At 39.9% G+C, this 25000-nt stretch overlaps 2 protein-coding genes across 2 annotated transcripts; both read left to right on the top strand.

Annotated features, from left to right (window-relative positions):
- The first annotated feature begins 11664 nt into the window (after positions 1–11664).
- LOC148727107 (uncharacterized) lies at positions 11665–13723 on the top strand. The gene is made up of 4 exons (XM_088728090.1): positions 11665–11857; positions 12406–12465; positions 12852–13013; positions 13466–13723. Exons 1-4 carry the CDS (start codon positions 11758–11760, stop codon positions 13684–13686), a joined length of 543 nt encoding a protein of 180 aa, XP_088584216.1. The 5' UTR covers positions 11665–11757; the 3' UTR covers positions 13687–13723.
- Positions 13724–14430: 707 nt separating this feature from the next.
- LOC148727106 (uncharacterized) lies at positions 14431–24179 on the top strand. The gene is made up of 2 exons (XM_088728089.1): positions 14431–23166; positions 23507–24179. Exon 1 carries the CDS (start codon positions 14446–14448, stop codon positions 23152–23154), a length of 8709 nt encoding a protein of 2902 aa, XP_088584215.1. The 5' UTR covers positions 14431–14445; the 3' UTR covers positions 23155–23166; positions 23507–24179.
- Positions 24180–25000: the final 821 nt, after the last annotated feature.

Raw genomic sequence — 25000 nt, 5'->3', positions numbered from 1 at the left:
ACCTCAAATCCCTAACTCTCTAGATGATTTTAAGGCCAATGTGTCCTTATATATTTAAAGACAGTAGAGCTTTTATTTATGCGGTGTATATTAATTTTAATTATTTATTTTAGAAATATTATTGTTTTATAATCAGTGTTATAATTTATGTTATTGTCATCACTATTTTAATACTTTTAAATATAGATATAAGTTATATACTGTAAAAACTCCTAGTATAGTTTTAACTGTTTTAGGAGTAAACCTATTAAAGCATTAAAGCATCAATACACCTATTTTTATACCTTTAACTTTTTGAGGGGGACATTGGGATCTATTAGAAGACGCAAAACCATAGAAAAAAATCATCCAAAACTGCTGAGAAACTCGTTCAGAATCGAAAACTGCATGCAAAACTGTACAGTGGTGACGAGTAGAGCACAGAAGAGAAGCAGGAACACAAATACGAAAAACCGAAAACCGCAACGGATACCACATTTTCAACTGAGTGGAAACGGCAATGATGAAGGGCGCCTCTAGTTGGTTGACAACATTGTCATTAAGGTCAACTCGAAGCACCCTTCATCATTTCCAGGTGGTTTGCCCTCAGTTCTTCTGGGTTTATCTTCTCGCACAGCTGCTGTGGGATGGTGTTATTGAAACACGAAGATGAAACAGGAAGATGTCCTCTAGCTCATTCTCAAGCTCGTATAATAGGTATTGCAAGAACTTTTCATCGCGTTAAGATCTTCTTCGAAGAAATGTTCATAAATAAAGAAGTTATTAATACGAGGAATTCTCACCCCACCCCTAGACAAAGAATAAGTGTATTCTTAGTATGATGCTTAATAAACTGCGTTCAGCAACAAACACGCAAGAAAAGGATTATTATCTCATGTTTTGTAGCCTGATACGATATGAGAGGACAAATTTGAGCAACAACTCAAGATATCTTCTCTAGAGTGCTCCTTCCACCCTCCCCCCCCCCACCGACAGCTGTTTAGAGCTCAAGTTATAGAAGTGCGTAATCCAATGTTTCTACCCCCTGACAACTAAATTAAGTATAAATTCAGTAGATTTTCCTGGTTTATTATTGTCAGATCTGAAAATGTTTTGCGTACAATAAATTTTTATTGGTTTTTCTCATTTGATTCACCTCTGCATAATCGGCGCGCGTTTTAGTTTCCTTACCCGCCCCATTAACTCCCAGAAGTGATTAACATGTAACTTCTCCCTGTAATATCTGTACATGGTCCAGCAAACAGGTAAGGAGAATACTCAAACTTATCAGGTAGGACTTGTTATCGTGATCGTAAACCAAATTGGTGTAACTAATTTGAAAGGGAACATGCAGCAGCAAGAGGGAAGAATTAACAATCAAATTTTGGGAGTTAAAGCTTTAACTGTACATAATGAGCGCGTGACAGAGCTAGATTACGAGCTTTATTTAATTTTAGCTCTTGTCAACATCAAAACCAGCCAATTTTTCGAAATGAAGCGCGCTTTATTTAATTTTTCGCTCGTGTCGACATCAAAGGCAGCCAAAAGGAAGCGGAGTATGAATCAAAGCCTGAGGTTAAAAAAGAAATAGGAAAAAGAAAATACAAAATTCTTGCGTACGTGCTCCATGTCTAAAGATCGCAGCAACATTTTTGATTTCGCAACATTCACGATCTATAAATAATAACGGTAATGTAGTTGTTGATGACATACCAGCATTTTTTTCTGTTTCGAAACAATGACATCTCCATCCCCAAGCAGTAAGCGTACCATTTATATCTTCAAATGTAAAGGTATCAATGTCGTCACCAAAACCAGATTTATCAACATGACCGTTTTACTTTCCATGCTAGATTTTTGTTTACATCTACGGACGTTTCTAAGACTGAACTCGATGAGTTGTAGGGAAAATGGTCCTTGTAATGAGAATTGTTGCATTTTTATGTCAAAAGTTAAAGCGGTTTTCGGCCGGGCTAAGTTTCGATGGTGCAGATCTCTGCAGTCAGTGCTCTTGGGTGTTTCAAAATTGCTTTTGATTCAAATTTGCAATCAATATCTACATAATAAACAAGATGATATACGTTTGCTTTTTAATACGAATTTATCTCCCTTAGTTTAAAATTTCCCTTTGAAGAAATATCACTTAGATCATATCCTCGGAGATTCCCCAGTTTAAACTGGAGGATATTTGGTCACGTTCTACATTTAGACCAATCGCGTGAGACATAAAATATATGGTGGATTGTAACAAAAAATACTCGTGGAGGTGGAAATTTTTTTTGGATGTCATTACTATGTTCAGCAGAAATCATAAATGAATAGTTCATTTTTGTGTCATAAGAAATAATGATGATGACGATAATGGTGATAATGATAATAGTGATGATGATAATGATGACGATGATAATGCTGATGATAACTGTAAAGAAGAGTCTCAAGCTTTCATATTCGTCATTTCCAAGCAATGCTCCATATAATTCAACATGTTTTTGCGCCAGTGCACTTCTAAGCTCAACTGGACTTTAACGCTAAGCTTGTTTGAGTCGTAACCACATCAGTACATCCGAGCGGCAGTTTCACGACCACCTCACCGAATAAAATGAATAATAATGATTGCAGCTATGTGCTATACCCCGGATTTATGAAAATGAAAACCTTAAAGATTTTGCGTCGCCCAGTTCCAACTTGGCGTATAAATAGTGAAACAGGATAGCCACAAAATAGAATCATGTATCACGAAATAAACAAATGATACAAGATTTTCTGTTTCGAGTTCGATAAGCTCATATTCAGCTTCCTCGATACTGCTGGTGTGAGTAAGTACGTGGTTTTGTTACACACTTTTAAGACAAATCCCCATATCACTGGAGTTAAGGTGAGAAGTAAATAAGTCAGTGAATGAGATAAGAGGTTATTGATCAGATTTACAAATATAAATGATTTGGATCACAAGACGAACGAATGAGAAAAATATCGATCTTAATTACTCGTGACAAACGCGGGCGAAAGAAAAACATTGTCTTTCCTCTCGAAAAATCAAGTCTCAGGTTTTCGGAATAGACGATCTGAAGTTTTCCGCATGTAGCTATAGATTTCTCGTTATTAAGCCAAAACATAAACTGGGTACAAAATAATATATAAGACATCATCCTGCCTACTGCTGATCAAAAGTCATCAATGTTGAAAATGTCATGCCTGAACATAATAATAATAATAAATAGATGCTTATAGGGTGCATTTCTAATCTCAATGCGCCTAACAACAGATTATTAAGACCTAAGCATAAGTAATTAATTAACAGTAATTTTTTTAAACAAAAATGTCTCAAGCCTAGGTTTGAATGTTTCTACTGTTTCCGCTCTTTTAATATATTCGGGAATTGAGTTCCATAGTTTCGGTGCAGATACTGAAAAAGCGCGTCCACCATAGGAATTGGATTTAATAGGTGGGATGTATAACTGTAAGCAAGTTGATGATCTCAGTGTTCTTGATGGGTGGTATTCTTGTATAATAGGTTCTAAATAACTAGTAGATTGCTCATTTAAGATCTTATAAGTTATAAGTAATATCATACATAACGGAAGAAGATAAATTTCGAGTTCCATAGTCACAAAAAAAAAAAAATTAAAAACCTTGCCCATCTCTCATATTATTTAATTAAAACGACAGAATTATTTCTCGATTCCGACATAATAACAGACCTTGAATTAACCGTTTTTTCTGGCCATGAGGATCTATAAAGTTACAACATTAATGATTCCAGTATTATGCGCACCGCTTGTCTTATATGAACCATAATATATGGCCTCCTTCACTGGATCCCAACCGCAGCAAAAAAACTGGGGGATCAACGAGAGAGGGACTCAGATTTCAATTTATATCTAAAAAATCCTGTAAAATACACCGAGGGTTTCTACGCACATGCACAGATAACAAACACTTGAATAACTTCAGCGGGAACGATTTTCATCTCTTTTTCCATTAGTTACGACGAGAAGTCAAGAATCCTTCTTGGAAAAAAGCTTTATTGGAGTTTAATTACGGTACTTAATGGGTAAGGAAGACTGTGAGATAATATGTGTCATATTATAATCAAACATCGGAAAATTGTTCAAAAAATATACAAAAAGGCCACTATATTGTGGATACTGAATGTTTTCGTAGCTTTACCTCTCCCTCCGTTGATGAACGTGCGTACATTGCTCTCACAGAGTAGACATTAATGCAGCTGAGTCAGCCAAAAAAAGTTGTGATCGTTGAAAACCTAGAAAGTAAACTCTTAAGGGAAGTATTATGTAACACCAAATTCTTTATCCACGCGAGAGGCAAGGTGGAGGGGTAAGGTGGATGTCCGTCTACTCTTGCTTGGGATTCGATTACGTACGAACAAACCCATATTTTTAACATTGTAATCCGCATCATTCTCATTTCCGGAGAGAACAGATTTTATCATTCCAAAGCTGAATGTAGTGGAATGAGATCTATAGTGTCACTGAATTGTACTCAACTTTTGACTTCAAATATATTTAGTGTCGAATTGGCGGGAGTTATTGTCAAGAAAAAAGTACACCTTTATTATTTTTAGAACATTTATGAAGTTGTAACGGTGAAAGCGAAAAATGAACATTTGAATAAACGTAGTGCATTTTCATAGAAAGATAATGGAAAAATATCTCTCAAGTAAGCTACACTGATCGATATCGCCAATCAGCTACTTAAACCTCCTCGCCGGTTAGCTCAATGGATAGAGCGCTGGACTGATGTGCGGGAGGTCGAGGGTTCGAGCCCCGGCCGGACCAACACTTAGGGTCTTAAAAATAAATTGAGAAAAATATGCTGCCTTTCTATAACATCAAGAAATGGTTTAGATATTCTAGTCTTCTCGGATAGGGACGAATAAATGGAGGTCCCGTCTCCTGCAGGGTTAGGGGTAGGAGACGTTAATTTCCCACGCACGAGATTACTGTGTGATGAATGTCCTCCCCTGGGGTGGGATGGGTGGGTTGTTGTCTTGCGTTTCATACATGAGCCTCTAGCTCGGGCAATATGGATAACCATGCCCCACGTAAAGACATTAAACTTTGATTACTTTGATTACTACTATTACACGTCACTCGCCTTTCGCGCCACTCTCTCAGGTTAATGTTTAAATAGCAAATTTTCTTCCTTCGTAACGTCGTCTTTCGTATCAGTAAAGGCCTATCGTGCTTGCATATGTAGAAGAGTTGTACCGCGTCGTGCGTTACTCACGTAGGTCACGCAATTAGGGTACGACTGTATTGTCTCGTAATTGGATCCCCTACAGAGATAGACTACTCGTTGTAAGAGACGTGTGTATATTTTAAAAAAGTTTTCAAGGAGTTGCGGAGCTTTCCCACGCTCGTGACTAAATCAACGTCTGGAGAATCCGTTAACCGTGTGCTGTGGATTCTCTCTTACGGATTCCACCGCTACACATAGTAAACAAAATATTACATGGTAGCTTGTGCATATGGAATTACTCTTTCGTTGTCATCTCTATATCTCAAGAGAGAGCGCTAGCGCAGCGAACGAGTGACATATCGAGTTAATTACTCCCAGAGATATTATATTGGTAAAATATAACCTCCGGTATGAATTCATTCTTTTCGATTCAGTGTACGTCCTCCTCTTAGGAGAAAAAGAATTTTACGGATTGCGAGTGTTTTCCGCTGAAAGGGAAATAGCAGAATTTAAATCGCACTATGAATCAATCGTCATGTAGAAAAAGGGAAACAAATAATAAAGATAAAAAATGAAAAACAACCAAAAAAGCACAATGACTTTCTTAAAATGGAACTGCAATTTCGATCACGAAAACAAAGTTTGCGCGCGTTTCAATCACCCAGAAGTGATTGACATGTTAATTCTCCCTGAAATATCCATACATTATCCAGAAAACAGAGAATACTCAAACTTATCAGGAGAAATTTGTTATCTTGATCTAAAACCAAATTCGCGTAACTAATTTAAAAGGAAACATGTAGCAGCAATAGGGGAGAATCAACAATCAGATCTTAGGAGTTAAAGCTTTAACTGTACGTGATCAGAATGCGGCAGATGACCACGTGACAGAACTAGATTACGAGCTTTATTTAATTTTAGCTCTTGAACATCAGAACCAGTCAATATTTCTCGAAAATGAAGCGAAGTGTGAAACAAAGCCTTAGGTTAAAGAGAGGGAAAAATACAAAATTACTACGATTCTGCTTTATGTCTAAAGATCGCGGCAACAGTTTTGATTTCGCGACATTCACGATTTATAATGATAATAACGGTAATGTAGTTGTCGATGACATACCAGCATTTCTGTTTCGAAACCATGACATCTTCATCGCACGCAGTAAGGGTACCAATTATATCTTCACATGTAAAGATGTCAATGTCGTCACCATGACCAGATTTATCAACATGACGGTTTTACTTTCCATAGAAGGCTTTTGTTTACATCAACGAAGGCTGAAATCAATATGCTTTAGAGGAATCCTTGTAATAAGAAACTGTTACATTCTTGTGTCCAAAGTTAAAATGGTTTTCGGGCGAGCTGAGGTTGCGGGGCAGCAGATCTCTAAATTCAGTGCTCTTTAAATGTGTTTCAGAATTGCCTTTGATTCAAATTTGCAATCAAAATCTACATAATAAACAAGATCGTATACGTTCGCTTTTTAATACCACTTTATCTCTCCCAGTTTAAAATTTCTCCTTGAAGGAGTTAGAGACATGATTCTTCACTCGATGGTAAATAAAAACTGATTTCCACGTGCGCTGTGTAATATATATATACCACCTTCATGCGCATTACGGACCAAGTGTGAGCTCTGAGAAGGCTGTGTATTGTCTTCACTAAATTTTTAAGAACCGAGACGAAAGCCACGCCAAGAAAGGATTTATTGCATGAAACAAACAAACACCTACATGCCGCATGAAATTAGTAAACTGATTCTACGAGTCTCGTCGTGATTTTCTTTGTTTTTACTAGAGACGTATCTGTTACTCCGTTGTAGCCAAAAATAAATCTTTTATTCATGTGACAAAAATATTTGTCTAGTTACGACATAGCTCGAAGTGTTTAATGACTACAAGGAATTGTTTTCTTTTTTTCTGCGTGATCTTAGCAGGAATCAAAAGACAACACATTTTTGAAGCATAGCCGGTCGCAACACAAGATTAGCGAAATCTTGCTCGTTTACGGGTCTCACCACTTCAGAACAACAAAGACACAGAAGGAATATTAATTTTGTGATAAAAAGCCAACAAAAGTGAAATTTTTACCCCAGAAACCACAATGACTATGAATACGAGTAATTATTTTGATGTAAACTGGAGGTTATTATGTTTCAAATGTCTTTGCAACGCACAGAAAAATATGAATACTAATAAAAAATTGTTGTAAAGCAAAACTATTATTCTTGCTACTTTCAGGCATGTAGAAATAACAAGTGACATCTTTTGGAGAATAGAGAGATTCAGAGGATGACAGTTTGACAGGTACAAATCAATTATTATTTTGGAATTTATGACAGCTGTTTAGAGCTCATGTTATTTATAGAAGCGCGTAATCTTATGTTTCTATCCCCTGACAACTTAATTAAATATAATTTCAGTAGATATTCCTGGTTTACTGTTGTCAGATCTAAAAATATTTCACGTATATCACGGATTTCTCTCATTTAATTCATATCTGAATAGCCAGCGCGTTTTGATTTTCTCGTTAATCCTTTAACTCCCAGAAGTGATTAACATGTAACTTCCCCCAGTAATATCCATACATTATCGAGCTAACAGGAAATGAGAATATTCAAACTTATCAGGCAGAGCTAATTTAAAAGGAAACTTGTAGCAGCAAGAGGGGAGAATTAACAACCAGATCTTGGGAGAAAGCTTTAACTGCACGTAATCAGTATGCGGCAGAAGTCCGTGATGAACACGTGACAGAGCTGGATAGGTGCTTCATTTAATTATAGCTCACGTCAATATCAAAACCAGCCAATATTTCTCAAACATGAAGCAAAGTGTGAAACAAAGCCTTAGGGTGAAGAGAGGGCAAAAATAGAAAATGCTTACATTTCTGTTGTATGTGAAGATATAATTGGTACCCTTACTGATCGCAGCAACGTACAGTTTTGATTTCGCGACATTCACGATCTATAACCATGATAACCGTAATGTAGTCAATGAGGAAATAAAAGCATTTTTTCTGTTTCGAAACCATGACATCTTCATCGCATGCAGTAAGGGTACCATTTTATATCTTCACATGTAAAGATGTCAATGACGTCGTGACCACAACCAGATTTATCAACATGACGGTTTTACTTTTCATGCAAGGCATTTGTTTACATCTTCGGACGTTTCTGAACTCAATATGTTTTAAAGGAAATAGTCCCTGTAATGAGAAATTGCTGTATTTCTACGTCCAAAGTTAAAGTGGACTTCAGGCGAGCTAAGTTTTAAATGCAGCAGATCTCTGCATTCGGTGCTCTGAGAATCTCATTCAAAATTGTCTTTGATTCAAATTTGCAACCAATATCGACAAAATAAACAAGAAGATATGTGTTCGCTTTTTAATATGAATTTATCTCCCTTAGTTTAAAATTTCTGTTTGGAGGAGTAAGAGATATGATCTACATTCTATAGAAAATCAAAATTCGTATCTAAGTGCGGCTATGTACATTACTGACCAATGGTGAGTTGAAGAGGACTGTGTATTGGTCAAGTGCCTTCACCGTATTTTGAAGAGCCGAGACGGAAGCTTCGTCAATAAAGAATTTATTGCATGAAAATATATACATGTCAGTTAGACGCCCCATGGAGTTACTAAATCAATCTGCGACTCTCGTCGTGGATGATTTTCTTTCTTTTTGCCAGAGACGTATCGGTGATTCAGTTGTAGCCAAAACTGCCAAAAAAACTTTTTATTCATGTCACATAAATACATATGGTGTAATTAGACATTACATGAGGTATTAAACCCGCTGCAAGCAAGTCTTTTCTTTTTTTGCGTGATCTAAGTAGGGATCAAATTAAGGTGGCTCGTACCGGTTTTCATCTTTTTGATGGTTTGTAACTTTGAAAGAATACAACAGAAAGATTGACCAAGGCCAGTTGAACACTTTTACGGGGTTGAATTACATAATCATTGGTTATCCAAAAATAAGTGTCATTTCGTCACTAGCAGTTTCCATGACAACGCTTTCATAGGCTTATTCAGACGCATTTTTTAGCTTGTGGCTTAAATAATTCGAAAACTAACCCGGTGACCTCCTGATTTTTTTGAGTGATTGCTTTTGGCACTTGAAAAGGAAAATGCACAAAGATTTTTAAAAAATTCTACGGAGCGGAATTTCACAAAATCTACAAAAAGGACAATTTTCACACATCACAAATTTCCTTCCGTAGAATTTTCTAGCTTTTTTCCTGATGATTCCTTTCGACGTTATTATCATATTGGAACAATAAAAAGAAGGGGTCACCGGACTTGTTTTCATGCAATAGCTTTCGTGAGTTTAGCAATTTCCACGCGCGTTTTAAAAATCTGGATTCTATAAGATCGACATTTGCTCATGATATGTTTTAGCTACAGCTGACAATTGCGTGTGCTCGCGCGAGCACCTACGATCTGATGTTTACAGACGTTTACTGCTAAGAAAATCATTAAACAGCCGTCAAAGACAGCCTCCCGAGCTCATCTTAGAAATCCTACACATGACTTCTGGCTATATCATATTATTTCCTTTAAGTTTCAAAGTCTTCTTCCACTTCAGGTAGGTTATCCTTCACTTGAGTTCTTCTTTTTTCGCCGTCGCAAGATTTCATATCGGTTGAATATTTCTTTTAAATGTGAAGTGAAGCAACCTTTACTTCTCCTAAAATCGTCTTCGTTATCTTAGTTTCTATCTCCTGCATTCATAGTGGCCGCTCAACACATCAAATACAAACTCTTAGGTAAACTTCTCACAAAAGTAGAGAAAATTCCACGCGCCGCCATCTTTGTTTTGAATTTTCATCTTTTGATCTCGCGCTTCTTTCGCACGTTTCTCTCGCCCGCGTCATGCAAGAGTGACCTGTTCCCCGCGCGAAGAAACTGGTACGAGCCACCTTAAGAAACGACGCACTTCGCCCTCCTGGGTAGCCGGTGCGAGCACAGGATTCGCCTAATCTTGCTCGCTCGCGGGTCCAACACTTTAGAACAAGGAATATTTGATAAACGTGACAAACGTAACAAAAGTGACATTTTTACCCTAGAAACCACAATGAATACGAATTCTTAATTATTTATAAAAATGAATCCTCGTCAACGTCAAGATTAACCATTTTGGTTTGTTAACTGGGATAATAACGTATCATTAATCCGAGATACAGGTATGGATGGAACATTCACTTCTTTACTAAACTCGATAAATCTTGATCACGTATGAAAACGAAACCTAACTAACGTCGTGATTAACTATTTTGATTTTTCCTTTGAAGGCTTGCCAACATCATTCGAACTTGACCCGCTGTTAATGTAGTTTGCGACAGGAACTGAACTGTTGTCTTCAAATATTCGAACTAAGTATCCACAAGGTGATTAGTCGAGGTTATTTCAACTGGTTTTCAGTTGGAGTACGGTTTTAGTAGATATATCTTTCGCTCAGTAACGGACTACATTGGCACATGGGCTTGTTTGTTTATATCGTAGCTGAAAGGTAAAAATGTGTGCTCAGCGAATGTTGATGATGGTGCAGAATCTGTTTCTGAAAGACGAGACCAACTCACCAGCTAACAGAAATTTCCAAAATATCTCCTTCAATATTATACAGCATTCACAGCCATGCTTATACAAATATCAAAGGTTTTTTCAGTTTTATTTTGCTTCCTCCGCCAAATGCTTCTATGTTCTGGCAGTAAAAGACCCTCAACTGGCCTACAAGATTCAGCTATGCAGGAATCTAACTGCAACGCGCGGTTCCCAATTTGGTTTTGATTCGTAGTTGACAATGTTTCTTGATAGCAACTGTATTGATGAAAAGTACAACCAATGATATTTCTCCAGTCCCTAAAAATATACTCTTTTTCACTGCTTTTTGGATCAAAATTAATTCGAAATGAAAGGGCGAAATTTCCTCAGCATAATTGGTAAAGAGGCAGCTACTCATACTTTCTTAATTCCTTCAGGAGAAAATTTGTGGGCTTTTCGGGGCTTTGCTGGAAATTTTACGCATGCACTTTATAAAAAACATCTCACACTCGCTTCAAGTGATTGAGAGGTGTTTCTGGATGACTGAATATATACGCATTTTTCTGCGTAAAAGGTTTGCGGGGTGTTAGAGGATTCGTGACGGTCACGCAAACCCTCGGTTGGGTCTCGGGTTTGAGTAAGTTTCCCGAATGTTCTCTGCCCCTCACGTGATTAAGTAAAGGAACAAGGACAAAACAAGAGTCTTGTTTTCTATGCTTATCCATGCCAACTGCGTAGAATTAGGTTTTTAATTAGAACACAAGCATCTTGATTACGGAGAGCCTTGGGTGATCAGAAAAGATGACGAAAACAGACAAAAAAAAAAGCACAGTAACAAACACGACACGTCCCGCGGAACTTGTTTATCACGATACAATAATAGCGTGACGAAGAAAACCTCGAGATTCTCGTTCTTTCCTTTTAATCTAATATACAGGTATAAGACGTTCTCCTAAAATCTATTTTTGTTTGACTCGCCTCTTTGGTTTTTTAACCATGTTTTATAGCACAGTACAATCGATTCTATTTTATTTCCAGCTATGGCGGAAAGTAACCTCCCAACAACGGGAGATGAACTGGAGGTGAAAAATGAGCTTTCGGCCAAAAGTGAGAAAAATAGGCTTGCAACGCATGCAAGAGGTATTTTGTCTTTTTGTTTTGTTTTGTTTTGTTTTTTTGGACGGTGTGTTGGGATGGGACACCTTTTTTTTATTTCATGTACAAGAATAAGATTATTAACTTTTAAAGTTTCCGACAAAAATATAGTTCAAGAGAGAGAGAAAAAGAGACCTTCCTAATTTATATGAAACAAAATCATACACAGGTATTTTGTGGTCTGTTGTCACTGTTCTCTAAGCCTAAATAAACTGTCGACCGCAAAATATCTTTCAAGGTCTCCTGAAGATAAAACGGAGTTTTGGTCTGCTTTCTAAAATAAAATTTGAAATTCTCGTGCCGAAGCACCCAAATATAAGCCTGGAGCCCATTATTTGACAGCCCAGTATTCGGGCCTACTCGCAAGCTTAGGAAATCTTATTCGCATCTATTGTTTAACTTCGTCACGTAGCCTGCTCTCCCCCGTGCCTGTACTATAATTAACGTGTAGTATATTAGAGCACTGGTTGGAATTGCACATGGTTGTGATCACTGATAAGTTTAAAATAACTTCTTGGTCATTTCAACAACAGACGAAAGTCAAGATACGTCATGTGACACTGAACTGGGTGTATACGATGATCCTTTAAGAGGTGAGAAAACAAGGTAAAATGAGATTTTTTGAAAGACGCCCCAGTATAGTTTTTGACACATTTGTATTAAGTTTTACACTCTTCTCTAAATAACTTTAGAAACAGAAAAAGTATAGCTCTTCAGATTACAAGCTTTGTCAAAATTAGATAAAAAAAGGGAGAAAAAAACAATTGAAGCTGTTCAAGGTGTACAATTGTATGCAGCTACATGGATTGAATGTCGACACTAAATCGAGAACACTATAGATAAAAGAAAAACAGAAACAAATACAAAAACTAAACATTAAGTAAAATAGGGAAAGATAAAGAGGCGTTCTAGTTTCAGTGATACATTTCAACATTTCAATAAAAATAAAGAGTCCAACCCTGAGCCGGTTTGTTTTCAGGGATAGCAAAAGAATGTCTAGAGATGGGAAACAAAGAATACAGACAAGGAGAAGCTAATAACGCGATAAACTCCTACACTGAAGGACTTCAAGCCAACTGCAAAGATGAACGGCTAAACGCCAAGCTTTATAGCAACAGGGCAGCAGCTCATTTCCATTTGAGTAAGGATTTTATTTCAAACTTCTAAATTTGTCATGCAGCGTTAGATAATCACAGAGTAAGGATTTTATTTCAAACTTCTAAATTTGTCATGGAGCGTCAGATAATGGAATACGCAATCTCCTTCAATCAAAGACATGATTCTCGCAAGTGGAGCACAATGATCAAAGAAATTGCATCAAAGAGGCCAAACCCGTGCATCCCAGATGCTAGCTGGGATAGGAGACCACACGTTGGGAGCGAGGCAAATTTTATTGGGTAACTTTTTTCCGTGAGGGAATCTGATCACAATATTAAATGAATTAAATTTCGTTTTTCATGACACCGGATAAAAATCAATTATAGAAATGATCTTCGCAGATGGACCTCCATTTAATCCACTGCAACTTTTTTAGGTCTCTTTTCTGCATCTGCATGTAATGACCACCTAAAATTCATTTCCTGAATTCCATAGGAAACTACCAGAAGTGTCTCGATGATGCAACAATTGCTGTTCAGTTGGAACCCACTTTAATCAAAGCTATCAAAAAAGGTGTGTTCTCAGCCATAAGTCATCAAAACTCTTTCTATGATTTCGTCAAAAAGGGAACCGTGTGTATCACGGCAGGCGACTACACTCGAGATGACCATGGTATCTGCTGTGTTACTGTCTGCTATATAGGTGAAAAGTGCTAATAAAGGTCAGTAAGTTTTCAATTGAACCTTCGTTGGAAGCCGCTTTGCATAAGCTCCTTATATCTCATTTTAAGTTCTTCCACTGTTCATATTTTCTTCTTTATCGCAAATTGTTTTTTCGAGCAAAATAAAAATTAAATCATTTGTGTATACGTTTGTACTTTAACGGCAACAACTACCTTGCACCACCAATTGTTGCCTTCTTTTCAGGAGCCAGTGCTTATGTCGAGCTTTCTTTGTATAAAGATGCAAGAAGCTGGTTGCATATGGGATTAGCCGTATCCTTTGACGAATGCTACGCAAGCAATATTTCCAGGAAAATTAAAACGTTACAATCAGATTCGAGTACAAATAATACCAGCGATGTTCACTGATACCGCACTGAGCAGTTATTAGGAGCTAAAGAATTCTCAGAGAGTTCTTTCAATTATTGCACAAAATTCACTTAAAATAATTTCATTTCAAAACGTCATTAAAAATTTTGAGCTGAAGGCCCTTAATTTGTCTCTCTAGACAAGCATAACCTTCACACCCAGAACAAAACAAATAATAGCACCTGATAGCTGGTTTGGTCACTCTAAGATAATCAAACAAAGCAAATCTCTAAAAGAAACCCACGTTTGAGTTAGCGTTACATTTTGTAAACTTCTATCTGGTATTCTAAAGTAATGAATAACACATATCCACCACATTCTAGCACATCCATTCATAAATTATCTATCCTTGACACGTTTTAAGATTGACAACAACAGTAAACGCATGATTCAATTACTGAGAAAATCTAATGCTAGACTAAAAGTTATGGAAAACAAATATGCCAGTCTTGGCTGTGCTTATCAAGGCCTGGGACAGTTCAAAACAGCAATAGGGTACCATCAACGTCATCCAGAAATTGCTAAAGAGGTGGGAGACAAGGCCGGAGAGGGAAAAAGTTATGCCAATCTCGGCAACGCTTATCAAGGTCTAGGACAGTTCAAAACAGCAATCGGTTACCATCAACGTAATCTAGAAATTGCTAAAGAGGTGGGAAACAAGGCCGGAGAGGGAGGAGGTTATGCCACTCTCGGCAACGCTTATCAAGGTTTAGGACAGTTCAAAACTGCAATCGGGTACCATCAACGTCATCTAGAAATTGCTAAAGCAGTGGGAGACAAGGCCGGAGAGGGAACAAGTTATGGCAATCTCGGCAACGCTTATCAAGGTCTAGGACAGTTCAAAACAGCAATCGGGTACCATCAACGTCATCTAGAAATTGATAAAGAAGTGGGAGACAAGGCCGGAGAGGGAACAAGTTATGGCAATCTCGGCAACGCTTATCAAGGTCTAGGACAGTTCAAAACAGCAATCGGGTACCATCAACATCATCTAGAAATTGCTAAAGAAGTGGGAGACAAGGCCGGGGAGGGAGGATGTTATGCCAATCTCGGCAACGCTTATGACACTCTAGGACAGTTCAAAACAGCAATCGGGTACCATCAACGTAATCTAGAAATTGCTAAAGAAGTGGGAAACAAGGCCGGAGAGGGAAGAAGTTATGCCAGTCTCGCAAACGTTTATCAAGGTCTAGGACAGTTCAAAACAGCAATCGAGTACCATCAGCGTCATCTAGAAATTGCTAAAGAAGTGGGAGACAAGGCCGGAGAGGGAATAAGTTATGGCAATCTCGGCAACGCTTATCAAGGTCTAGGACAGTTCAAAACAGCAATCGGGTACCATCAACGTCATCTAGAAATTGCTAAAGAGGTGGGAGACAAGGCCGGAGAGGGAACAAGTTATGGCAATCTCGGCAACGCTTATCAAGGTCTAGCACAGTTCAAAACAGCAATCGGGTACCATCAACATCATCTAGAAATTGCTAAAGAAGTGGGAGACAAGGCCGGGGAGGGAGGATGTTATGCCAATCTCGGCAACGCTTATGACACTCTAGGACAGTTCAAAACAGCAATCAGGTACCATCAACGCGATCTAGAAATTGCTAAAGAAGTGGGAGACAAGACCGGAGAGGGAACAAGTTATGCCAGTCTCGGAAACGTTTATCAAGGTCTAGGACAGTTCACAACAGCAATCGAGTACCATCAGCGTCATCTAGAAATTGCTAAAGAAGTGGGAGACAAGGCCGGAGAGGGAATAAGTTATGGCAATCTCGGCAACGCTTATCAAGGTCTAGGACAGTTCAAAACAGCAATCGGGTACCATCAACGTCATCTAGAAATTGCTAAAGAAGTGGGAGACAAGGCCGGAGAGGGAACAAGTTATGGCAATCTCGGCAACGCTTATCAAGGTCTAGGACAGTTCAAAACTGCAATCGGGTACCATCAACGTGATCTAGAAATTGCTAAAGCAGTGGGAGACAAGGCCGGAGAGGGAAGAAGTTATGGCAATCTCGGCAACGCTTATCAAGGTCTAGGACAGTTCAAAACAGCAATCGGGTACCATCAACGTCATCTAGAAATTGCTAAAGAAGTGGGAGACAAGGCCGGAGAGGGAACAAGTTATGGCAATCTCGGCAACGCTTATCAAGGTCTAGGACAGTTCAAAACAGCAATCGGGTACCATCAACATCATCTAGAAATTGCTAAAGAAGTGGGAGACAAGGCCGGGGAGGGAGGATGTTATGCCAATCTCGGCAACGCTTATGACACTCTAGGACAGTTCAAAACAGCAATCGGGTACCATCAACGTAATCTAGAAATTGCTAAAGAAGTGGGAAACAAGGCCGGAGAGGGAAGAAGTTATGCCAGTCTCGCAAACGTTTATCAAGGTCTAGGACAGTTCAAAACAGCAATCGAGTACCATCAGCATCATCTAGAAATTGCTAAAGAAGTGGGAGACAAGGCCGGAGAGGGAATAAGTTATGGCAATCTCGGCAACGCTTATCAAGGTCTAGGACAGTTCAAAACAGCAATCGGGTACCATCAACGTCATCTAGAAATTGCTAAAGAGGTGGGAGACAAGGCCGGAGAGGGAACAAGTTATGGCAATCTCGGCAACGCTTATCAAGGTCTAGCACAGTTCAAAACAGCAATCGGGTACCATCAACATCATCTAGAAATTGCTAAAGAAGTGGGAGACAAGGCCGGGGAGGGAGGATGTTATGCCAATCTCGGCAACGCTTATGACACTCTAGGACAGTTCAAAACAGCAATCAGGTACCATCAACGCGATCTAGAAATTGCTAAAGAAGTGGGAGACAAGACCGGAGAGGGAACAAGTTATGCCAGTCTCGGAAACGTTTATCAAGGTCTAGGACAGTTCACAACAGCAATCGAGTACCATCAGCGTCATCTAGAAATTGCTAAAGAAGTGGGAGACAAGGCCGGAGAGGGAATAAGTTATGGCAATCTCGGCAACGCTTATCAAGGTCTAGGACAGTTCAAAACAGCAATCGGGTACCATCAACGTCATCTAGAAATTGCTAAAGAAGTGGGAGACAAGGCCGGAGAGGGAACAAGTTATGGCAATCTCGGCAACGCTTATCAAGGTCTAGGACAGTTCAAAACTGCAATCGGGTACCATCAACGTGATCTAGAAATTGCTAAAGCAGTGGGAGACAAGGCCGGAGAGGGAAGAAGTTATGGCAATCTCGGCAACGCTTATCAACGTCTAGGACAGTTCAAAACTGCAATCGGGTACCATCAACGTGATCTAGACATTGCTAAAGAAGTGGGAGACAAGGCCAGAGAGGGAAGAAGTTATGGCAATCTCGGCAACGCTTATGACAGTCTACGACAGTTCAAAACAGCAATCGGGTACCATCAACGTGATCTAGAAATTGCTAAAGCAGTGGGAGACAAGGCCCGAGAGGGAACAAGTTATGGCAATCTCGGCAACGCTTATCAAGGTTTAGGACAGTTCAAAACTGCAATCGGGTACCATCAACGTCATCTAGAAATTGCTAAAGAAGTGGGAGACAAGGCCGGAGAGGGAAGAAGTTATGGCAATCTCGGCAACGCTTATAGACGTCTAGGACAGTTCAAAACAGCAATCGGTTACCATCAACGTCATCTAGAAATTGCTAAAGAAGTGGGAGACAAGGCCGGAGAGGGAACAAGTTATGGCAATCTCGGCAACGCTTATCAAGGTCTAGGACAGTTCAAAACAGCAATCGGGTACCATCAACGTAATCTAGAAATTGCTAAAGAAGTGGGAGACAAGGCCGGGGAGGGAGGATGCTATGCCAATCTCGGCAACGCTTATGACACTCTAGGACAGTTCAAAACAGCAATCGGGTACCATCAACGTAATCTAGAAATTGCTAAAGAAGTGGGAAACAAGGCCGGAGAGGGAAGAAGTTATGCCAGTCTCGGAAACGTTTATCAAGGTCTAGGACAGTTCAAAACAGCAATCGAGTACCATCAGCGTCATCTAGAAATTGCTAAAGAAGTGGGAGACAAGGCCGGAGAGGGAATAAGTTATGGCAATCTCGGCAACGCTTATCAAGGTCTAGGACAGTTCAAAACAGCAATCGGGTACCATCAACGTCATCTAGAAATTGCTAAAGAAGTGGGAGACAAGGCCGGAGAGGGAACAAGTTATGGCAATCTCGGCAACGCTTATCAAGGTCTAGGACAGTTCAAAACAGCAATCGGGTACCATCAACATCATCTAGAAATTGCTAAAGAAGTGGGAGACAAGGCCGGGGAGGGAGGATGTTATGCCAATCTCGGCAACGCTTATGACACTCTAGGACAGTTCAAAACAGCAATCGAGTACCATCAACGCGATCTAGAAATTGCTAAAGAAGTGGGAGACAAGGCCGGAGAGGGAACAAGTTATGCCAGTCTCGGAAACGTTTATCAAGGTCTAGGACAGTTCAAAACAGCAATCGAGTACCATCAGCGTCATCTAGAAATTGCTAAAGCAGTGGGAGACAAGGCCGGAGAGGGAATAAGTTATGGCAATCTCGGCAACGCTTATCAAGGTCTAGGACAGTTCAAAACAGCAATCGAGTACCATCAACGTCATCTAGAAATTGCTAAAGAAGTGGGAGACAAGGCCGGAGAGGGAACGAGTTATGGCAATCTCGGCAACGCTTATCAAGGTCTAGGACAGTTCAAAACTGCAATCGGGTACCATCAACGTGATCTAGAAATTGCTAAAGCAGTGGGAGACAAGGCCGGAGAGGGAAGAAGTTATGGCAATCTCGGCAACGCTTATCAACGTCTAGGACAGTTCAAAACTGCAATCGGGTACCATCAACGTGATCTAGACATTGCTAAAGAAGTGGGAGACAAGGCCAGAGAGGGAAGAAGTTATGGCAATCTCGGCAACGCTTATGACAGTCTAGGACAGTTCAAAACAGCAATCGGGTACCATCAACATCATCTAGAAATTGCGAAAGAAGTGGGAGACAAGGCCGGAGAGGGAACAAGTTATGGCAATCTCGGCAACGCTTATCAAGGTCTAGGACAGTTCAAAACAGCAATCGAGTACCATCAACGTCATCTAGAAATTGCTAAAGAAGTGGGACACAAGGCCGGAGAGGGAACAAGTTATGGCAATCTCGGCAACGCTTATCAAGGTCTAGGACAGTTCAAAACTGCAATCGAGTACCATCAACGTGATCTAGAAATTGCTAAAGCAGTGGGAGACAAGGCCGGAGAGGGAACAAGTTATGGCGATCTTGGCAACGCTTATCAACGTCTAGGACAGTTCAAAACTGCAATCGGGTACCATCAACGTGATCTAGAGATTGCTAAAGAAGTGGGAGACAAGGCCGGAGAGGGAAGAAGTTATGGCAATCTCGGCAACGCTTATGACAGTCTAGGACAGTTCAAAACAGCAATCGGGTACCATCAACGTCATCTAGAAATTGCTAAAGCAGTGGGAGACAAGGCCGGAGAGGGAACAAGTTATGGCAATCTCGGCAACGCTTATGACAGTTTAGGACAGTTCAAAAGAGCAATCGTTTACCATCAACGTCATCTAGAAATTGCTAAAGAAGTGGGAGACAAGGCTGGAGAGGGAACAAGTTACTGCAATCTCGGCAACGCTTATGACAGTCTAGGACAAATCAAAACAGCAATTGGTTACCATCAACGTCATCTAGAAATTGCTAAAGAAGTGGGAGACAAGGCCGGGGAGGGAGGAGGTTATGCCAATCTCGGCAACGCTTATAGACGTCTAGGACAGTTCAAAACAGCAATTGCGTACCATCAACGTCATCTAGAAATTGCTAAAGAAGTGGGAGACAAGGCCGGAGAAGGAGGAAGTTATGGCAATCTCGGCAACGCTTATCAAGGTCTAGGACAGTTCAAAACAGCAATCGGGTATCATCAACGTGATCTAGAAACTGCTAAAGAAGTGGGAGACAAGGCCGGAGAGGGAAGAAGTTATGCCAATCTCGGCAACGCTTATCAAGGTCTAGGACAGTTCAAAACAGCAATCGGGTACCATCAACGTGATCTAGAAATTGCTAAAGAAGTGGGAGACAAGGCCGGAGAGGGAGGAGGTTATGGCAATCTCGGCAACGCTTATCAAGGTCTAGGACAGTTCAAAACAGCAATCGGGTACCATCAACGTCATCTAGAAATTGCTAAAGAGGTGGGAGACAAGGCCGTAGAGGGAACAAGTTATGGCAATCTCGGCTGCACTTATAGACATCTAGGACAGTTCAAAACAGCAATCGGGTACCATCAACGTCATCTAGAAATTGCTAGAGAAGTAGGAGACAAGGCCGGAGAGGGAACAAGTTACTGCAATCTCGGCAACGCTTATCAAGGCCTAGGACAGTTCAAAACAGCAATCGGGTACCATCAACATCATCTAGAAATTGCTAAAGAAGTGGGAGACAAGGCCGGAGAGGGAGGATGTTATGCCAATCTCGGCAACGCTTTTCAAGGTCTAGGACAGTTCAAAACAGCAATCGGGTACCATCAACGTCATCTAGAAATTGCTAAAGTAGTGGGAGACAAGGCCGGAGAGGGAGGAAGTTATGGCAATCTCGGCAACGCTTATCAAGGTCTAGGACAGTTCAAAACTGCAATCGGGTACCATCAACGTGATCTAGAAATTGCTAAAGAAGTGGGAGACAAGGCCGGAGAGGGAAGAAGTTATGCCAGTCTCGGCAACGCTTATCAAGGTCTAGGACAGTTCAAAACAGCAGTCGGGTACCATCAACGTCATCTAGAAATTGCTAAAGAAGTGGGAGACAAGGCCGGAGAGGGAAAAAGTTATGGCAATCTCGGCAACGCTTATCAAGGTCTAGGACAGTTTAAAACAGCAATCGGGTACCATCAACGTCATCTAGAAATTGCTAAAGCAGTGGGAGACAAGGCCGGAGAGGGAATAAGTTATGGCAATCTCGGCAACGCTTATCAAGGTCTAGGACAGTTCAAAACTGCAATCTGGTACCATCAACGTGATCTAGAAATTGCTAAAGCAGTGGGAGACAGGGCCGGAGAGGGAACAAGTTATGGCAATCTCGGCAACGCTTATGACAGTCTAGGACAGTTCAAAACTGCAATCGGGTACCATGAACGTCATCTAGAAATTGCTAAAGAAGTGGGAGACAAGGCTGGAGAGGGAACAAGTTATGGCAATCTCGGCAACGCTTATCAAGGTCTAGGACAGTTCAAAACAGCAATCGGTTACCATCAACGTGATCTAGAAATTGCTAAAGAAGTGGGAGACAAGGCCGGAGAGGGAGCAAGTTACTGCTATCTCGGCAACGCTTATCAAGGTCTAGGACAGTTCAAAACAGCAATCGGGTACTATCAACATCATCTAGAAATTGCTAAAGAAGTGGGAGACAAGGCCGGAGAGGGAGCAAGTTACTGCAATCTCGGCAACGCTTATGACACTCTAGGACAGTTCAAAACAGCAATCGGGTACCATCAACGTCATCTAGAAATTGCTAAAGAAGTGGGAGACAAGGCCGGAGAGGGAACAAGTTACTGCCTTCTTGGCAGCATTTGTCTCAGTCAAAGAGACTTTAAAAAAGCAATCGAAAGTTTTGGACGTCACCTAGAAATTGCCAAAGAAGTAGGCGACAAGAGTGCAGAGGCATGCTCACTCTGTTCTCTTGGTAGTAGTTTTGAGTCCCTAGGAAATGTTTTGAAGGCGTTTGTCTACTTTCAGTCGAGTGTAGAGGTGTATGATGATATCAGGGCCAGTTTTGAACACAACGATCATTGGAAGATTTGTTATCGTAATCAGCACCAAATGGCACACAAAGGTTTGTGGCGAACAAATCTAAAGCAAGGTAACGTCGTAAAGGCTCTTCTTGCCGCAGAAAAAGGACGTGCTCAGTCTCTTAGAGATCTCATGGACACAAGATATCAGCCTGGAGATTCTTTAATGAACAGCACTTCGTGTGTTTCTCTGAGTTGTGTTCCATCGAGGACAGTCTTCATAGCTATAAGTGGTCCTTGCGTTTACCTCTGGGTAATCCTCAGCAACGATAATATCCAGATGAGAAAGGTAAATGTAAATAATTTCAAGCATGAGAGTGATCTGGAAATTTTTATTGAGCACCTGAACACAATCACTCTTGAGGAGATTGGCGCAAGAGATTCTGTTACATGCCAAACTCCTTCGCTTGACTCGCCGAAGGGGGAAGAAGTGACGAGTCCCATCCCAATTAATGTGTGGTACTCGAGATCTAGGGCTTTACAGAAGCTTTATGATATCATTGTTACTCCCATTGCTGATTTGATCGAAGGTAAAGAGCTTACATTTGTTCCTGAGGGGCCATTTTGCCTTGTACCTTACGCAGCATTGCAGGAATCGAAGTCAACATATCTAAGTGATTCTTTCAAAATTCGTTTGCTTCCGTCCCTGACAACTTTACAACAAATAAATAGTTGCCCATCTGATTTTCACGTGATGAGTGGTGCATTGCTTGTTGGCGATCCATGTTTCAAAGATATCATCTACCAGGGAAGACGGTTGGGGCAACTTCCGGGAGCAAGGAGAGAAGTGGAGATGATCGGACGTATCCTCAATATCGCCCCTCTCACTGGAGAAATGGCAACAAAAGATGAAGTGTTAAAACGACTGTCATCGGTGGCGTTAATACACATTGCAACGCATGGTAAAATGGAAACTGGAGAAGTTTTCCTGGCACCAAACACCACAAGAGAAAACCCACGACCTCAAGAGAAAGACTACCTCATGACGATGAAAGATGTGCTAGAATCTGGACTGCGAGCACGACTTGTTGTATTAAGTTGCTGTCACACTGCTCGTGGAGAGGTTATGGCTGAGGGTGTGGTAGGCATCGCGCGAGCAGTTTTGGGTGCTGGTGCTAGGTCTGTTGTGGTAACTTTGTGGGCGATTGACGACGAGGGAACCCTGGAGTTCATGAGTTTCTTCTACGATGCGCTTGCTAAAGGAGAGAAGGCAAGTGAAGCTCTCAATCAGGCCATGAAGTGTATGAGAGAAATTGAAAAGTTCAAGGAGGTGAAGTACTGGGCACCATTTGTACTCATTGGTGACGACGTCAGCCTAGATTTCAACGATGTTTAGACGCTGAAGCAAGTAACTATTCTGCTTCCATTTTTTACTAAAAAAAACAAAAAGTGACTTGAAATCATAATTTATTGTTTATGCTTCAGCAGTGATACTTTTGCTATTGTTTTGCTTCTAATCGGGTTAAAATTTTATCTTTTCACGGAATTTTAGCCCCAGCTAATTGAGATGCGAAACAATTGAGTGGAGAAACCTACGATGACAACAACCTTTTAAGAAAAGACGATGGGAGCAAAAATGGAAATATCTAATATGAAATCTTGTAGTGCAGTGTATGTTTTCATGTCTTAGGGAGAATGTTAAGGCAACTCAACGATCTTTTCTAAATTCAGATTATTTTATTTAACAGCAGAGGCAGTGAGCATTGGAATCCGAGGGAGTTTGTAGTTACCTACAAATGTTGATATTTGGACCAGAAAACAGTAAAATGTCGCTGACACCTATGTCAAGAGTCTTCTTTGCAAAGCAGGGACAACCAAAAGACGGCTAACGTCAAATTCAAAAGATGGAATTAAGGATTTTCATTGAATCAAACAGTTGAACTGCTGTTACGAGCATGTAGCTTTCAACACTCAAAAGAAGAAGAACTTTTAAATATTTTGAGCTTTCATATCTTGCTCAAACTAAATTCTATCATATTTTTTAAATGAGAAAGTTTTGAAATTATAACGACTAGCTACAAAAAAGTAACATTTTTTTGTGTAACATAAGTTAAGTAGTAATCTATTAACAGGATTTTGGGCGTAACATTTTACGTCGAAGTTAAAACGTCTTGAAAACTTTTCCAGCGTTTTCTTACAGGTTTTTTCTCAGTCACTCTTTTTCTCATGAGTGTTGTGAGGCTATATGCATGTATAGAGAATTTCCATCGAACTTGGAGAGTAATCACTTGTCCCATTACTCGATTATCTTAGTTTATGTCAGAAAGAAATTGTGATTAACGGTTCGATGATTTTTACAAAGTCATTGTTTAACGAAGTTATTTTAATTTCCGGGAAAAGAAAAGATTTTTACCTTTATGGCCAGAAGCTAGTCTTGGGATTAGTTATTTTTTAAAAATTTCTTCTTTACGTTTCAATATGATAAATTGTGTTTTTTTTTTTGTATATTAAGCATTTCAACGTATTTTTAGGATGCTGTTTAAACTAGTCGTCCAAAGGCAAAACAAGAATCTTTTTTTAATTTTGTTACTCAGTGACCAGCTTTAAAATTGCATATCCTACAAAGCATCGAAAGAAGTTCAGAAATTGCGAGGAAGTATAAGCCAAATGGTACTATTTAGTCACTTTAATTGGATTGTTTACTTATCGTATGAATAGAATAAAGTAACTTTCGAATTTCAAAACAATGAGACAAATCGTTGGACATTTTGTTGAAAGTGTAGAGAAAGTCAATAACAAAATGAACAAAGGTCTCTGGCAACCCGCGAGCAGCAACCTTAAATGGAAGACTGAGAAGGTCAAAACGTCGAGCTAATAAACCAACAAAGCTACATTGGAGTTGGCCTCTTGACCATTATATTTCTGCTTTTATTTACGTTATTTCAAGAGCCCGCGCTCCCTTCAGTGATCCTCCAGGCAGCGCGTTTAAGACTGATCAGTATTGTTTGTAGGACTCCTTACAAGCTTCTACTTATAAATATATATATATATATATATATATAGGAAGTCTGCAAGTCGATTTTCGCGTGGAACAGTGCTCAATACGTTGAAGCAGAGCAGAATAAATATTATGAGAGGAAAAAAGGACGTAACTACATTTCCCGACAAGCCTGTTTCGTGAATCGCTTCACTCTTCAGGGGTTTAATGAAAGAATATTCATGTGACTATCGTTTATATACTA

This window comes from Stylophora pistillata, chromosome 7 (assembly GCF_964205215.1).
Source record: "Stylophora pistillata chromosome 7, jaStyPist1.2, whole genome shotgun sequence".
Lineage (NCBI taxonomy): Eukaryota > Metazoa > Cnidaria > Anthozoa > Scleractinia > Pocilloporidae > Stylophora > Stylophora pistillata.
Note: the sequence above shows the minus strand (reverse complement) of the source record. Positions and strands in the feature narration are given on the sequence as shown.

What these genes read in the sequence shown, in the direction of transcription:
- LOC148727107 (XM_088728090.1), top strand. Translation starts at nt 11,758, where the DNA reads ATGGCGGAAAGTAACCTCCCAACAACGGGAGATGAACTGGAGGTGAAA. An exon ending in ATACGATGATCCTTTAAGAG is followed by an intron (nt 12,466 to 12,851) that starts GTGAGAAAACAA and finishes GTTTGTTTTCAG; the next exon opens with GGATAGCAAAAGAATGTCTA. An exon ending in AGCAGCTCATTTCCATTTGA is followed by an intron (nt 13,014 to 13,465) that starts GTAAGGATTTTA and finishes TGAATTCCATAG; the next exon opens with GAAACTACCAGAAGTGTCTC.
- LOC148727106 (XM_088728089.1), top strand. Translation starts at nt 14,446, where the DNA reads ATGATTCAATTACTGAGAAAATCTAATGCTAGACTAAAAGTTATGGAA.